The sequence below is a fragment of the Amblyomma mixtum genome, chromosome 4 (assembly GCF_055824585.1).
Source record: "Amblyomma mixtum isolate Tamu chromosome 4, ASM5582458v1, whole genome shotgun sequence".
Taxonomy (NCBI): domain Eukaryota; kingdom Metazoa; phylum Arthropoda; class Arachnida; order Ixodida; family Ixodidae; genus Amblyomma; species Amblyomma mixtum.
In genome coordinates, this window is record NC_143015.1 from 5,076,428 (window position 1) to 5,093,222 (window position 16,795).

Sequence of the window (16,795 nt, forward strand, 5' to 3'; positions counted from 1 at the left end):
TTTCCCATTCTGGGACAGGAGCTTTCGGCGGGGCGCTCCGGCTGCTCTGGCAAGGCTTGCATTCTCGCACCACTGTTTCGATGTCGTTGTCAATGCCAGGCCACCACATGTAGCTTCTGGCACACTTTTTCATTGCAACGATGCCCCGATGTCCGGCGTGGATGAGAGACATAGCTTGTGCGCGTAGTTCTCTCGGCATCACAACTCGGGACCCAAATATGATGCAGCCGCGATGGGTGCTCAACTCTGTAGCTCGCCTGCGGTAAGCGTCGAAGTTGTCCCCTTTGAGTTTATGCACGTTGCCTTGTTGAACAGCTGTGTAAACTAGCCGGAGAGCTGCGCACTTCTGCGTAGATGCTGCAACTGTGCCTGCTGTAAGCGGAGGTTCTGGCAGTGCTTCGAACATCAGAACGTCTCCTGGTGGAAATGGTTCGTCAACAGTTGCGTCTAGTGGCAGACGGCTTAGCGCATCGGCGTTTTGATGTTTACCGCATATCATCACGCCTAGTGGAGAAAACCAGTTTCTCCCTAGAAGGCTTGATCCTGTGCCCTTCACAACAAGCAGAGGTAGCGTATGGGTCTGGCCGTTGTAGTTAACCTGCACGTTGGCAGAGCCCAATAGTGGCAGATTCTGTCCTGACCACGTTCGCAGGTGCGTGTCGTCTTGTTGCAGGGCGGGTGCGTCAGATGGCCATGAAGTTCGGAACGTGTCCTCACTGATCAGAGTACAGGCTGCGCCGGAGTCCACCTCGAACTTAATCAGCTGGTGATGTACGCTTACTTCTGTAAAAATCTTCGGTCGCGTGCCGAGATTCATGGTGTTCAGGTCGTACAACACAGATGGTGTTGCTGATGTTGTTCCATGGAGATCAGATAGCGGCGTATTCTCTGAGGCGTTGACGCTGTGATTAGGCTGGGAAGGTGACTTTATCTTGGCAAGTCTCCGTTTCGTAATGCATGCTCTTTCGATATGCCCTCGCTTGTGGCAAAAATTACACGTGGCTGACTGGAATCGACATCCCTGGGGGTTGTGTTGGTCGTCACACCGCCAGCAGCGTTGTGCCTTTTTGACCGATTTTACACCAACAGAAGGCTTGCGCACCTGGTTGCTTGTCTGGTGTACCGGCTCGGTGTTCCGGCGAATCCCTCTCTGCTGGTGACCGGCGCTCTCCGCTCGAACGGCGATGTCGTAAGCTTTGCTGAATGTGAGGTCCTTCTCAGCGAACAGGCGCTGCTGCAGTGACTCGTCACTCAGTCCGCACACAAATCTGTCGCGTAACATCACGTCCAAGGGAAGCATGGTGGTGTTAGCAGAAGAAGCTGCGTCTCCCTCCTGCCCGGTAGCTGTTGTCGACAGCGTTCCAAAATTGCAGTCGGCAGCGAGCTTCTTGAGCGCGGCTACGTAGGCGCTCACAGTTTCTCCTCCCAGTTGATCTCGTCGTTGGAAGCGAGCCCGGCTGTAGACCTCGGATGGCCTTGGGTCGTAGTGCTTTTGCAGCGCTTTTACGATGTCGTCGTAACACACTGCCGCTGGTGTGCTTGGCTGAATAAGGGCGCAGACAGTATCGTAGGTCTGCTCCCCGCACAGCGTCAGCAGGTTGGCCCTCTTCAAGGCTGGGTCTGTGATGTTGTTAGCTTCAAAGTAGAACTGAAGGCGTCCAACCCACGATGACCACGATGAGCCGTTGAACTCTGGTATCTGATTGGGAAACCCTCGCGTAGCCATGGCTTGTCAATAGCGTTGCGTAGCGCGGGTCGAATCCACTTTCTCGTCGCCACTGTCGTGTCCGGTCGCTGTGTTGAATGCAGCGAAAGACGCACACGGTACTTTAAGACTTCGTTTATTTAAAGCCGATGAGGGTGCGACCAGCGTCGACCGAGGCAGGAGCCGAACTGGCCGCCCGAAGAAAGGAGGGAGTGGAGAAGCGTCCACGGGAGGGAGTGGCTTAACAGAACAGGAGGAGGGTGCGGGGGCGCACCGTGGGGGGGCATCCGGCGACAGCGTGCGACGAGGGGCAAGCGGTCGTTAGGAGGAGATGCGAGTGGTCGTTAGGAGGAGGATTGAGTGGTCGTTAGGAGGAGGATGCGAACTGTCGTTAGGAGGAGGACGCGGGGGCGCACACACACAAAAGCAATAAGGGGACACAACAGTTTCCAAGATGGTCTGAACTGGACACACTTAAAATGACACCACCACGAAGAGCATAGAAATTATAATAATTTTAAAATTATTGCTGCCTCACAAAGTTATTATTTTATTTCAAACTTAAGGAGCAAAATTATGTTCGTCAATCAGTTTTTTGCATCGTGCATCGTACTTTCAGGTAAAAACGGCTTTCGAAAACACCTGGGCGAGGATAAGACATGTATAAGGATCTTGATTATTATTTCAAGACGGAAATTGTTATCAGTAACAGCAAAACATAATAAAGGTTTTTTAGCGCAACGGGGACACAACACAAGAAAGACAACACGGGCGCTGCGGTTTATCTCCTGAGTGACATAGGAAGGCAACGCAATCAGCGAATCTCACATAGCTTAGGTATTCTCCATTCACCCTTATCACCAGCTGCTACCAATCCAGGCCTCGGAATACCTCCCCTAAACAGGCGGTGAATAGCATTGGCGAGATCACGTCAGCCTGACTTACGCCTTTCTCTATTGAAATTTTGTTGCCGACTTTTTAGAGGACTATGGCAACTATACGCAGTCGTTACAGAGATCTTCTAGTATTTTCACGTAAGTCTGTTCTACACCATGACTCTGCAACGCCTACATGGCTCCTGAAATTTCCACAAAACCAAACGCTTTCTCGTAAATAATGAAGGTTCTATACAGGGGTTGTTTATAGTGCCGCTAATCTTTGTAGAGTTTGTTCGTTCTTCAATGTTGCCTGTACACCGCTTTATCGCTTGTTTGTGATGCAAGACGCGACCATATTTATCTCGATTCATCGCATCCAGGCGGAGCCGATTTTACGTTATCCCAGCATGTTCTAGTAACATTGCACGCTTCATCACTAATGTTCGCTATCATCTTTATATTGAGCACGGCCCAGAGAGGCGGGCATTCGGTTCGACGACCACCGCGCACGCTTGTTGCTACGTCACCGCGGACTGATTCAGTTCTTTGCGAGCGTCAGTACGTCCAAATGAAGAGTTTTGTTCAGAAGCCATTCTCGCTGTATTCCTCCTCTCCGGCCTGCAGTCACCACTTCGCGACATCTGGTGCAGGCGCTAACAGATCTTCCTGTCGTCATCACCCCCTGGGAACCGCAAAAGCATCCCAAGCCGTCTGGAAGAAGCAGACCACGAGAAAGCCGCAGAAGCCGTCCCACCCGAAGACGAAGTGCAAAGCAGTTGCTGTTTCCAGAGGCATTCACCTGATTACAGAATTCTACTAAACCGCACGCGAGCAAAGACGGTCTCCTTAATTCCGACGTCCACCATGGCTACGACACCAGCCTCCATTTTTTTTTATTTATTTATTTATTCATTCGATACTGCCAACTGTGCCGCCGCGGTGGCTCAGTTGCTATGGTGCTCGGCTGCTGGCCCGAAAGACGCGGGTTCGATCCCGGCCGCGGCGGCTGAATTTCTTTGGAGGAGAAATTCTAGAGGCCCGTGTACTGTGCGATGTCAGTGCACGTTAAAGAACCCCAGGTGGTCGAAATTACCGGAGCCCTCCACTACGGCGTCTCTCATAGCCTTAGTCGCTTTGGGACGTTAAACCCCACAAACCAAACCAAACCATACTGCCAACTGCCCCTTGGCAGTCCAGGCAGGAGTGAGGAAAGACAAGACAAAGTCGGCACTACAAATCAAGGTAAACAAGAATGAGAGTGACAAGAATGCATAAAGAAACGGCTTGCAATACAGACTATTGCGTGAGCAAAAGCCGCTTATACAAAATTACAAAAAAACGAACACTGACGTCATTAAAAGAATAAAAAACACACATCTGCAAACTGCAAAAACAGGAAACTGGGCACTCTAAAATTAATGCGCTTCATTGCAAAGAGTGCACGGCAGACGCAAAGGATTCGACCGAGGGCATATTGGCGACTTCTTGCGGTAGAGCATTCCACTCTGCTATAGTTCGAGGGAAGAACGAGAAGCGATACGCACTAGTCTTAGCCTGTGGCATCACAATTGTTTTGCTGTGCTTGCCTCTTGTTTCTCTTCTTATATTAAAATTGTTGTAGATGTCGGAATATATTTGTTTGTTTATTAACTATATTAAACAAATGTTGTAGGCAATGGAGTCTACGCCGAAATTCTAATGTTGGGAGGCCGGACCGTGTTCTGAGATCAGTGATCGAGTTGAGTTGAGTTTAATGGCGCATAAGCGACTAAGGCTATCATGCGCCAAGCTCAGGGCATAAAAAATTGTTTTACATAGATGTTATACAAAAGTCTCAATAAACGGCGGTGTAAAGGGCCTAAAAAGGTAATTCGTGCAACCTAATAAAAATATCATACAAAATTTGAGAAGTGGTTTATGGTAAAAGCTTTAAAGAAGGTCGGGGACCTCAGCAGCCATCCTGGCTGTTCAAGGATCTCGTGGTCCCCAACCGATGGAATAGTGACCTCAGCCATCTTCTCACGGCGAGAGGTGTGGTTCGAAAAAATTCGCAAGTTCTAAGCAAAACTGACAATTTACAATTTGTTTAAAACACCTACACTATTTAAAAACTTAAAAATCTGTGAAATGTCAACAAGTGCATGTTCTTCTAAAAGCAATGTTGGATAGAATGGTATGTGTTCGCTATAAAAAACTATAAAATGCTCTTTCCTCAGTCTTTCTAGTTTTCGGCATGAAAATGAAACATGGTTTATTGTTAACTCGTCTTGGCATAATTCACATTGTGGCTTGTCTTCTTTTGTTAGTAGGAAATCATGTGTGAGATCTGTGAGCCCTATACGAAGACGACCGATAACCACTTCTTTGAAACGTTCCTGGTGGATGCAGGACTGCCACTCACCTAAAACTGGCTTTACTAAGTGTAGTTTGTTAGAAAACCCCATTGTTCCAAGATAACTGTCATTTTTCTCTCAATTTACGCTGTATTAAGTTCACGCAATCTATGAAGGGCATATTTACTTTCTTTATTGCCTTGCCCCGAGCTTGAGCAGCCCAGAAATCTGCTCTCTCGTTTCCTTTTATTCCGACATGACTCGGGACCCAGCAGAGTTTAATGTTCTGTCCTTCACCTGTGGCTATTACTATGTTATGTATGATGTTACCAAGTAGTGGAGTGATTGAATTTCTAGAGTGGAGCGCAGTAAGTAAACTTAGTGAGTCTGTGTAAATAATACTGGTTGTGAGTTTCTTGTTTACTATTTTCTGAGTGGCTACACAGGCGGCGTAACATTCAGCAGTGAAGACTGATGCACATTGCGGAAGCCTTACTATTTGATTCCAAGTCTCCTGTACCACTGCGCTTCCAATGTAAATATCTGTTTTTGAGCCATCTGTATAAAAAGGGGTAAAAGTACTGTATTTCTCCTCGAGTGCAAAAAATTCTTGTATTATAAGCCGCTGTGGGGTTTCTTTTTTACGGAACTTTGTAAGGCTGAAATCGCAGATTGAAGGAAAAAGGTACCATGGAGGTAATGGATCTAGTCATGGAGCAATGCTAGTATGCCGAGGTTTTCGCACATCTCTTCGAAACGCAAGAGCAGTGGCCTAGTAGCCTGCGGTTTGTTATTAAATAGTGTTCTTGTTGGGCACTTTGTGACTATTTGGTAACAGATGTGTTTAGGTAGTGAACGGATTTGTAAAATGTATGAACACTTGAGCATCGTTCTTCTGTCTGTAAGTGATGGTTCAGTAGTTTCCGCATAAAGACTATTTATGGGCGAAGTCCTGTATGCACCAGTGGAAAGACGCAAACCTAAATTATATACCGGGTCCAGTCGTTTCAAGTACGATGGTCTCGCTGACCCATATACTATACAATCGCAATCCAGGGAGGAGCGCACTACTCAGCGATAAATTTGCAAAAGACATGACCTATCGGAACCCCAGTGCTTTTGGGGAGAATACTTTAAGTATATTAAGGGATCGGGAGGCTTTCTTTTTTAATGTGTTTATGTGAGGCAGGAAAGTGAGTTTTCTGTCAAATGTTATGCCTAGAAATTTATGCTCGTTTTTTACAGGTAACTCTATTTTATTCAGGTGTATGGTGGGATCTGCCTGTAAACCTCGTTTTAGCTAGAAAAAAATGGCCACTGTTTTCTGTGGAGAAAACCGGAAACCATTTCTGTCTGCCCATGTTGCCAATATATTTATTGTTAACTGTATTTGTCTTTCACATGTTAATATGTTGGAGGATGTGCAGGCTATCTAGAGGTCATCTACATACACTGAATACATAACGGATCTTGGGATTACTTTACTAAGAGAGTTCATTTTTACAACGAAGAGTGTAGTGCTTAAAATACACCCCTGTGGTACCCCATTCTCCTGGACGAAGTTCTTCGAGAGGGTCGCACCTAGGCGTACAGGGTCAATCACACTTAGCGTGAACACGGCTCCGCGTGGCTCCGCGCTCCGCGCAGCATGGAGGAAAAAAAACTAGGAGAGAGTGCGCTCAGCCTCTGCAAGCCATCCTCCTCTGACGCTGCTGCCGAGGGCCCTTTTGCGCAATGACTCTTGGAAAATAGGCCCTCCTCCACAGTTACCAGACTGCCAACCAGCGGTGCTTTTTAGTGAACGTCCGTGCACCGATGTAGCGCAGAAGCGCAGCGCCTGCGTTGCAGATTTGGCGGAATGCGTACCCAGCTCGAGGTTGTCTGAAGGCTCCGCGTCTCAACGCTTCTGTTGATTACACTCTCGAGTTTTTGGGTGCACTGTAGAAAACTCCAGGTAAACTTTTCATCAAAGGGTGCGGCCGCGACCTCGTCACTGTTCAGCTGTGGTTCATAAAGAGAATAGAGACGAATTCCTTTCGTCGTTATACACACATACGGAGCGTTTATTTCAGCACATGCTATAAGCGGAGAACTCGACAGTAGGCGAAGAAAATGAGCCTCTCAAAAAGGGCGCAGTGGCTTCCAGAGCGCTCACGGCGCACGGACGTGTTTAACGACCGCTCCGGCGCGCTGCGCAAGATTCTATTTCTCGGGCAGGCGGACTTCGGCCCGCCCATGGGCCCGCCGTTCTCCGCCATTCTCGAGGCACAAGTCGCGCCGAGTCAACACCACCTAGACTAGACAAGGCCCCTCCACGGAGGCCGTGACGTCACTCCAGTGGCCCGGCAGCCCCCCTCGGCCGCTCCTTTCGGTCGCCACGCATTCGCGTTAGATATGTCTTGGGTGCTTGTTAGGATAAAAACCGGGGTGCGTTTTTTTTTTGTAGTAGAATATAGTGTTTGCGACTCCAAGGCATGCACCGCGAATATGTGAGGCTGCTTTTAGTCTTTACGACAGCATACTGAAACAGTGCCACAAATGCGTTTGTACAAATTGCTTTATTGGAAAGCATGGCTAGAACTGACCCTTTTCATTTCTTGCTTAATGTTTTCATCTTTCTCTCTGCAGCCTTCTTTTGTGCAGAGCTGTGAATCGTATCATTTTGTAGTCTACAAAAGTTGTTCAAAGCTACGTTCGTTGCAGCACGCACTACCTGTCGCACAAGAGTCTCTGTAGGGTGTCCATTTTCGCACGTTTCTGGATCAACATCTCCAATAATAGAGGCGGAAATGGAGCTGACAATGGCACGTTGGTTGTCTGATGCGAGAAAAGAATTTGCATTTTCTCCCGTGGTGAGTTTTTCCACAACAAGGGTTGTAATTAGCACCATATGCACAGTGCATGGTTGCGGGAACTTTAATCCCCCCCTTGATAAGTTGGCAATCATTTTCGTCGATTCAACTTCTATATTCCGATTCTCCAGAATGAGAACGCTGCGGCAAAATGTGCAAGACACCTTCTTGAGAGCTGAATGGGCACAGTATCCAGCGATATAGGCGACAACTTCCATGTCGTGCTTCGGGCTGGAAATTTCTTCATCAGAGACCAGCACGGAGAAGTTGTGTTGCGGAATTTCTTCCGTGTCGCTCGCGCTGTTGTTCTCTGGCTGCGGAAGCATCAGCAGCTTTTGTAGACGAATTTTCTTTTCTGATTCGAGAAGCTGTCGCACAGAAATGTGATACTGTGCACCAGCAAGCTGACGATATCGACAGAAGCGATCCTCAAGTGTGTCCGTCTGAAATTTGCCTAGGAGAACATACCTGAATTTCAGGTCTTCTAGGCAGTAACGCGACAACTCAACAAGAGAGTAGCAAGTTAGCCTCAAAGCAGTATGTGTTTCCTTCGTCATGCAGCCACTGGTCATGTTGACACTGCGCCAAGCGTCCAGCCAGTCTACCATGCCGTTCAGGAAAGTCAGCTGTTGATCCACCACCGTAGTCACAGGATTCTGCAGGGAGTCGTTCAGTCGGCGACCTTTGGAAGGGCTCTTTACGTTGACGACCTTCCACCAGTTCGTTATAATGTTGATGAAGAGGGCTGTTGAATTGGCGCTCATGAGTTGGAAGGCTTCGCCACGCATTTCAAGTGCGTTTGCGATAAACGGGTTCATGACGTTTAAAACCATCTTTACATTTTGTCTTTCCATAGGTGTTGGATTGACTGCTTTGGCATTTAGCTTGTAACCGAACTTTAAGAGCGATGTCTTCTCCGATGAATAGAGCTGTCGCACGGCTTCAAACGATGCAGCTTTCATTCTGGGAGGTCCTACGGGCAGTTCTCCAGACAGGCTCATTTCAGGAAAATAGAAACATGTTCCTTCGTTTTTCTGGTTGATCCAATTATTCCTGACGCATTTGAGTATGTGCACAGGGTCGATGACAAAAAAAAGAGGACGGCTTTTATCGACTGGGTGGGGATAAACAATGTTCACTTCATGGTTCCTTGAGAAAAGCGACATCATTTTCCGATTGAGCGAGTTGTTATCAGTAACTACAGCTATGACTTTAAGGCCCATAGATTCCACCTCCAAAATTATCTTCTTGCAGTACTCATGTAGGATTTCAGAGTTCATTTTAGAAACGGGCAGAATGTGTATCACATCTTTGTTGGCTGACAGGAGCGACTGAACCATGAAAACATGGGCCGTTGTGGCTGCTTCTTGAGAATTGGCTGATGATCCTACTATGCTGCCTCCCTTGTAATCGAAGTACGGCTTGATGTGAATTTCATCAAGCATCAGCACCACAGTCTTTTCGTGCGGCTCCATGCACTTCACCCTTTCTTTGATGTAGGAAAGAAAGTGGGCTTGGTTTTGTTCCTGTATTGGATCGCCTCCATACTTGGAGCAAACGCGGCGCAGTGTTGAAGGATGGGGTAACGTCAACATCGACGCCGACCTCGCAAAGTTATAAGCGTGCGGGGAAATGGAGTGCAGGATGCTAGAAAACACTAAAGTTTCAGCACTGTATCGACGAATGGGGGCAGCGAGTGTGAGAGAAATCTGCTCGTTTAGAAGACGAAACAAGGCACTTTGTTCTTTGGTTGTATCGTTGTCTTCAGACAGTTCATTGAGCAAGGAGCCGATCTGCTGCAGCACTCTCGTTGTTTTTGACGCACTTGTAGCTTCTGGCGTCTCCGTCATGTGATTTTCTAGCTGCTCGAGCATTAAGGACAACGTACGGGTGTCACGCACTGCATCTGGCACTGAGCGTCCACAGGGTAATGAAATAAGCTTAATCATACCTGCTGACACTGAAACTGAGAGATCAGCAAACACTGTGACGGAAAACCTAACATGCGGTGCAGGATTATCCTCGATGCGGAGAAACATTACACAGCGATGATTGACGCTGACGGTCCAGAACTGACTATTGCAGACAGCAGAAAGTTTGCCCTTCAAGTCTTCAAGTGATGACACTGCATTTCTCTCCTCTTCTTCTCCTTTTGTGTCTATGGAGTTCTTGATTGCCTTGCTCAAGGCCTCGTCTTCCATTCGTGCTCTCTTAGAGGCTGGAGATTCGCGACGAGTACTGCTTGTGCTCAGGTACGCTGGACAGTTAGGGAAAATCGACGGTACGGCATCTGGCACTAGGTGCACCCTCTCGCTGTCAACTGTCACAGTTTTTCCCGACGCTGCATCGAAATGTGACAGCTTCGTGATGAGTTCACTCCCTTGGAAGTGAAGTTCGCAAACCTGCGCCACACGTGAAAACGACTGAATTATCATCGATACATGGACACACTATTTTATGAAACATCTGTTATGATGCAGTTTGACACTGTCCTGAATATTTCTGCTCGTTTACACCGCATTGTCCTTCCGGAAGAGCAATAAAACTGCGAACGTTTTGACCACAAACCATACTTAATTGCTTCAAGAGTTACTAAGCGAGAACGCGAGTCATGCGATGCACAATGTAATGAAGTAAATATCGTCTGCTCACCTTGGAGTGTATGCTGGGTGTGAAATCCTTGCGCGGAATGGCTCTAATCCAGGATTGCCTCCGACCTTCATTCTTGGGGAAAGAGAAAACCCGCACTTTGGGCCCATTGTCGTAATTCCCGCGGCATCCCGGAACACAACACCGTCCCATGTCGCACAAAGTGAGGCGTTTGCTTTTGCTCAAAGCCACAGGATTGTTGCACGCAACACTTCCGCAACTATTCTGCACACAGACACACAAGCACGATCGCACACAAACGCAAAGATAGTAAAATAAGACACTTCACCAAAAACGAAAAGAGCGCAAAAAGAATGTCAGCGCAGTGCGACGCAGCACTGAACCTAACCAGAGGAAGCAAGGACAGGCGGGTGGCAAACACGTTCCGACTTGTCAAAAATTTTTGACTCGCCCCGTCCCCCCGTCGAGAGGGCGCCTGCCGGCAACAGGAGAATCGGACAACTAGCGTGACGTAGGCAGTCTGGAGAGGAGGACATGAACAGGCCTTGTCAAGTCAAGGTGGTGTTGGCCGAGTACGCTCGCGCACATACGCAGTTCCGGCGTGAAATCTCTCTCTCGCTGTCGAGAGAGAGTGCCGGCGGGTGTCTGCCCCTGCGCGGGGTCTCCCGGCCACTGCGCACAATCACTTACAAAAAAAAGTAAACTGTATGTACTACACAGCCGCGCGCACGTAGCGTCCTGTCTCGACTAATCGCGCGCGCGGCACACTGCACTAGCGGCCGGGGTGGGGCACCCGGCCGCGTATACCGTCCGAGGTAGCACCCACACGGAGCGTTCGTGTCACGCGCGCACTACCTGGCGAAGAGCAAGCGGGAAGTCAAGCCCGCCTGCTCGATGAACGCACAGAGGCTCACCATTGTTCTGTCACGGGTGCGCGCACTGCCGCGCGGCCACAGTAGCGCTTCGACACTGTCCGGTATGATTCCCAGCGCCCTGTAGGCCGCGAGCATCTCGCGACGCGGCACTGCAGAAGCGGCACAGCGAAGGAGCATGTGGTCTCCACGGCGCCGCAGTCATCGCACGCGTCGCTCGGGGGTGGTGGCCGCACCAGCGAGCGAGCAGTTTGCGCTCACCACGGAGCCGTCAGTGAACACAAGCAGATGATCGCGCAGTTGCTCGTAAAGCGAGAGAGCGAAACCGAAACCGAAATCCGGCTAAGAGCTACCGCTGCCTTGTCACGTGAGGGCCTATTTCCCATGATGCTTTCCATTATATTTTTTATGACTAGGCTTCAAGATTGTGACGTCATGCTCCCTCCTAGTTTTTCTTCCTCCATGCCGCGCAGCGCCGCTTGCAGCGCCCGCAGGAAGCGGCGGTGGATTCTCGGGCAGGCGCAGAGAGCGCGATGGGCGGGGCCACCAGCGCGTCGTCTGCTACTGCACGTCGCCTGCTATCGTGTACAGTATCGCCGCGAAGAGCGCTTGCCTGAGGTGCTGATAGGAAATCGTCGACTGTTTCAGACCGATCAAAATGCTCGTTACGCAGCACACACTTCTCCACAATTTGTACTCTTTGCTCCTCTGGGACACGAGACATTACGACGTGCTTCTCTGTTCACAGATTAACTGCTACTGCATTTCGGGGCTGCAATTTCTGACTGACAGCTGCCAGTGATCAGTCGATGACTGCCTAAAATCTCTGCAAACTCATCACGCAATCTTTCCGGGAGTGCGCCATTCTGCAGCTCATTGCGCTAACTCGGCTGGCCAGCCGCCAGCGGCGCTTGGTCTCGATCAGAGCGATAACCACGACGCCTCTTTATGACACATCGAGTATTTACCCTTAAAAGCAACGCCTGGCATTTTTTTCGTGCAAGCGCGCTACATGCAGCCACCGTGGTTTTCGAAGTGATCTAACCTCACCATCAGTGCCGGCTCCCGGCCGAGACAGCGCAATGACTTCAAGAATGCGGCACTCCGCGTTGCGTGATGGTTTTGCAGATATTTTGTTCAGCCATTTACTTGTCTACTACATTCGCGTGTAACGACCACTGAAATGCAGTAGTACAACTCGGAGATAAACATGCTTCGTGTGATAGTTTCATGCACCGTTCTTGTTTGAAATAAAACAGAGAAGCAATTCGAACTCTTTTCCCTCACTGCTCTTCAGAGATAGGCGAGGAAGGGAGCGCGGCATGCGGCTGCCATTCACTAGCCATTTCGCATTCCTGCAGTATGAAGTCAGAGCCATGCAATTGCCTTATTACATGCCGAAAGAGTTTTAGCAATGTTGAGCTACCGTTTTAGAGAAGTGTGTGTTGCGTAACGAGCATTTTGATCGGTCGACGGTTTCCTATCAGCACCTCAGGCAAGCGCTCTTCGCGGCGATAGTCTACACGACAGCAGACGACGTACAGTAGCAGACGACGCGCTGGTGGCCCCGCCCATCGCGCTCTCTGCGCCTGCCCGAGAATCCACCGCCGCTTCCTGCGGGCGCTGCAAGCGGCGCTGCGCGGAGCGCGGTGCCACGCGGAGCCGTGTTCACGCTAAGTGTGATTGACCCTGTACATGGAATGAACGGTTACATAAGAAGTCTTTTAGGCAGTTCAACATTCTGCCTCGGATGCCAAGCTCTGCAAGATCTTGGAGAATCCCGAACCTCCAGGCCGTGTCATATGCCCTCTACAAATCGAAAAATACAGCAAGACATTGCTGCTTGTGAACAAAAGCCTCTCGAACAGTATTTTCGAGACGAACTAAGTGATCAGTAGTGGAGCATCCCTTTTTAAAACCACACTGATGGCTCTCAAGGAGTTTAGACGAATAAAGGACAAAAGTTAATCTTATGTTAAGGACACTTTCGAAGGATTTTGCCATTCAACTGGTCAAGGCTATGGGTCTACAACTGGTAGGAGCGGTTGGCGGTTTCCCATATTTAAGGAATGGTACTATAACAGCTCTCTTCCACTCCTTAGGTATTTTACCTTCTATTAATATTTTGTTAAAGAAATGTAAGAGCGCCTCTACGGCAGGCGGGGAAAGATGAGCAAGCATTTCGTAGCGTATCCGGTCGGGTCCCGGTGCAGTTTTTTTCCCGGGAGACAGTACTCTATTGATTTCTTGAAGGGTAATTAGATTATTGTACTTTTCGTTAGCACCTCCACTTGTTGGAAGTCTTTTTCTCGACTGTGTTTTTGTATTTTAGAAAAGACTGCGTATAGTGTGATGAACTTGAAATTGTAGCAAAATGTTCCCCCAATATATCTGGCTGTTCCCCTATGCTTGTTTGTGTGGCAGGTATTGTCAGAAGAGGAATTGTGAACGGTGAAAAGTTGCCATTTAATTTTTGGACCTGCTCTAACATTTTTTAGATGTTATTTGACTATTAATAGATGAAATATTACTCTGCCATGAGGCTTTCTCAGCACCGCGACGTACGTACCGAGCTTTAGCTCACGCCTTTTTAAAATTTAGGAGGTTCTCATGGGTCGGATACCATCGAAACTTACCCCAAGCTCTATTTTGTTCTTTTTTTTTGCTTCCTTGCAGTCTTTTGTCCACCACACTTTGCGGTTCTGTGACACCACTACTGACGACTGCGGAATAGCTAACTGTGCAGCAGTTACGATATAATTTGTGAATTTTTGGTCTATCTGATCGACATGATTTGAACAGCGCGAACTACAAGGGACAAGAAAAGAAGGGACACAGGACGAGCGCTTCTTTTCTTGTCCCTTGTAGTTCGCGCTGTTCAAATCATGAATATCTACCAACTCGCCCAACTGAACGTTTTGCTATCTGATCGAAGCTCAAATTTTCTAAAACTATATTTTCTAAAGTGGCTTTTGCTCTAAAAAGTTGCCAGTCTGCTGAATGCAGCTTCCAGCGTCGTGGTTTTGTTTGAATTATTTCTGGTGGGGATGATAAAGTGATTAGTACAGGGAGGTGATCGCTGCCATATGGGGTGTCAATGACACCCCATATAAAATCGCTAAAAACAGAAGGTGAACTAAACGACAAATATAAACAGGTCATTTTCCCGCGGTAGGGGAGCAGTATGTGGCTTTTTCTGTATTTAAAAGACATACATTGTTTATAAGAATAAAATCTTCAATCACTTGACCCCTAGCGTCACAGCGTTCGCTTCCCCAAAAGGGGCAGTGAGCGTTAAAATCCCCAAGTACTAGATACGGTTCTGGAAGTTCATTGATGAGTTCCTGTAGATTGTGGACTTTTAATGTAAAATGTGGAGGAATATATACCGAAGAGATCGAAATTGTTTTATAGCTCACGACACTGACCGCAACGGCTTCAAGTTTTGTTTTGAGTTTGATTTCCCGAACAGGGACGCCGCTTTGTACGACAACCGCGACGCCTCCCGAGAGTCTATTGGCCCACTCGCGATCGCGTCTAAAAGTTTTATAATGTTTCAAGATATTCATATGTTGTGGACCTAGATTTGTTTCTTGAAAACATAAGGCTACGGGCCCTACTGAACCTAGAATATCTATTATGTCGCTTTAATTCCTCAACAGTCCTCTACAGTTCCAGTGAACTAGCAAAGCCATGTTTATGTTTGGGGATCAACCATAGGGGATTTACTTATTTTCCGGGGCCGTTATGACGGCCTTGCCTTTTTTTGGCTCAAGAGAGCTGTTCAGCCGCTGTAAAGCAGGCGGGCTGCGGGTTAGGTCCATCACCTCGCTAGAGGTGCTGGACGACCGCGGAGATGCCGCGGTTGTGTGGGTGTCAGGCCTCCCCCGACGGGGGGAAGTCCTGCGGGATGCTGACCCGTGGGCCGGCACTCCCTGCCTTAGAGTTGGAAGAGCAGCCTTCGCTGTCCCTGCCTGGGGCGTGGATGGCCCGCCACACGCGCGGTGGATGTGGCCTCAGCAGGTGCCGGAGTGCTGTGTGGTGCTACGCCCCTGCGCACCACATCAGCAAAATTTGATTTCGCTGAGAAGGAGGAAGTGTTCGTGAGTGCGAATCGCTTTCTTGCTTCTCTAAATGAAATATTTTCCTTTGTCTTTATGGTGATTATCTATTTTTCTTTTTTCCAGGACGGGCACGCCCTGGAGTATGCTGCATGGTCTCCTTCACAGTTTGCGCAGCGCGGGGCTGCGTCACATTGATCAGATTGGTGATCCTTCGAGGCACATTTCGCGCAAGTTTTGAGACCGCGGCAACTTTGTGAGCCGTGGCCGAACCTTTGACAATTGAAACATCGGCGAGGGTTCGGTATGTACGGTCTTACATTAACTTTCAGGTATCCTACTTCGACTGTGCCGGGCAGTGTGCTGGTCTTGAACGTGATGATCATGTGTTTTGTGTCAATTTCCTTATTATCCTTCCGGATCTTGATTCGACGAACGTCAATGACGTCTTGGTCACTCAGACCTTCGAGCATCTCTTTTACAGTGATGTGGACAAAGTCATTTTCGGATATAACGCCTCGCACAGTGTTCAGAGATCGGTGTGAAGTCACGGAAAAAAGAATATCCCCAACAGATACAATGTTTACGAGTTTTGAGTGTTGGATGTTGTCACGGAGTTCGAGCAGGAAGTCACCACTGGCCATTTTTGATACCTTGTAGCCAATGCCCAAGGCTTCTGTCAAACACTTTGATACTAAGAAGGGGGACAGGATTCTTGCTTCCTCATGTTGTACTTCGCTATGGATGACGTGGTATTTAGGAAAACTTACTTTTCTTTTTTTTTCGGAAAAACTCGTCTGCTTCGTTCCGCCCTCTCTTGAGAGAGCGATCAGGTTTGGAAAGCGGGGGAGCCATAAAAAATTCGTTTTTCATTCATGGTGCCAGCCACCCACAATGGAGCCCAACAAGGGGACGGGACAGGGACTTAGAAAACAAGCCCTGCCCACGCCAGCTGTACACCTCAACTATAACCAAATATGACGCAACTCAGGGTAGTTGGCCACACAAGGTTAACCCTAGCCGCCTATGAAAGTAAAAAAAAAACTATGAAGAGAGGAGGAGACAGGAGAGTTGTAAGAGCGAGATAGGAAAGTGAAAGATAGAGGGGAGGATAGGAAAAGGCGACTGCCGATTTCCCCCGGTCGGGTCAGGCCGGAGGTGCCGTCTACAGGAAGCTGGGGCCAAAGTGGTGTGTCGCTCCGCCGAGGGGCCTTAAAGGTCCAAACGCTCGGCATCGGCTCAACCCCCAGGATCCCCTTTTCCCCGGACACGGCGATGCCAAGCACGGCTAAGCGCGGGTGCTCGGGTGCGGGGTGACGCACTGCTCACCATCATCCCCCTGCGGGGATGTCCCTGCGGATGCTCAGGTACCCGTGGTGTCGCAAATCACCAACGTCTGCATGAATCAGACGTCCCTGCGGGGAGATAAGTGATCGAGGTTTTTCTACTGTAAGTATTATCAATAAACCTAAGGGCTTTCTTCT

General features: G+C 48.7%; 1 protein-coding gene across 1 annotated transcript; it reads right to left on the reverse strand.

The window, feature by feature from the left end:
- Positions 1–6,593: 6,593 nt before the first annotated feature.
- LOC149345531 (uncharacterized) lies at positions 6,594–11,683 on the reverse strand. The gene is made up of 2 exons (XM_089585242.1): positions 10,421–11,683; positions 6,594–10,170 (listed from the first exon to the last, which is right to left on the reverse strand). The coding sequence occupies exons 1-2, from the start codon at positions 10,568–10,570 to the stop codon at positions 7,507–7,509; spliced, it is 2,814 nt and encodes a 937-aa protein (XP_089441368.1). The 5' UTR covers positions 10,571–11,683; the 3' UTR covers positions 6,594–7,506.
- Between the last annotated feature and the right edge of the window lie 5,112 nt (positions 11,684–16,795).

Bases quoted from the DNA above. Each gene is read 5' to 3' on its own strand.
- LOC149345531 (XM_089585242.1), bottom strand. From the start codon at position 10,570: ATGGGACGGTGTTGTGTTCCGGGATGCCGCGGGAATTACGACAATGGG. The intron at 10,171-10,420 runs GTGAGCAGACGA...CGTGTGGCGCAG, and splicing joins CACCCAGCATACACTCCAAG to GTTTGCGAACTTCACTTCCA.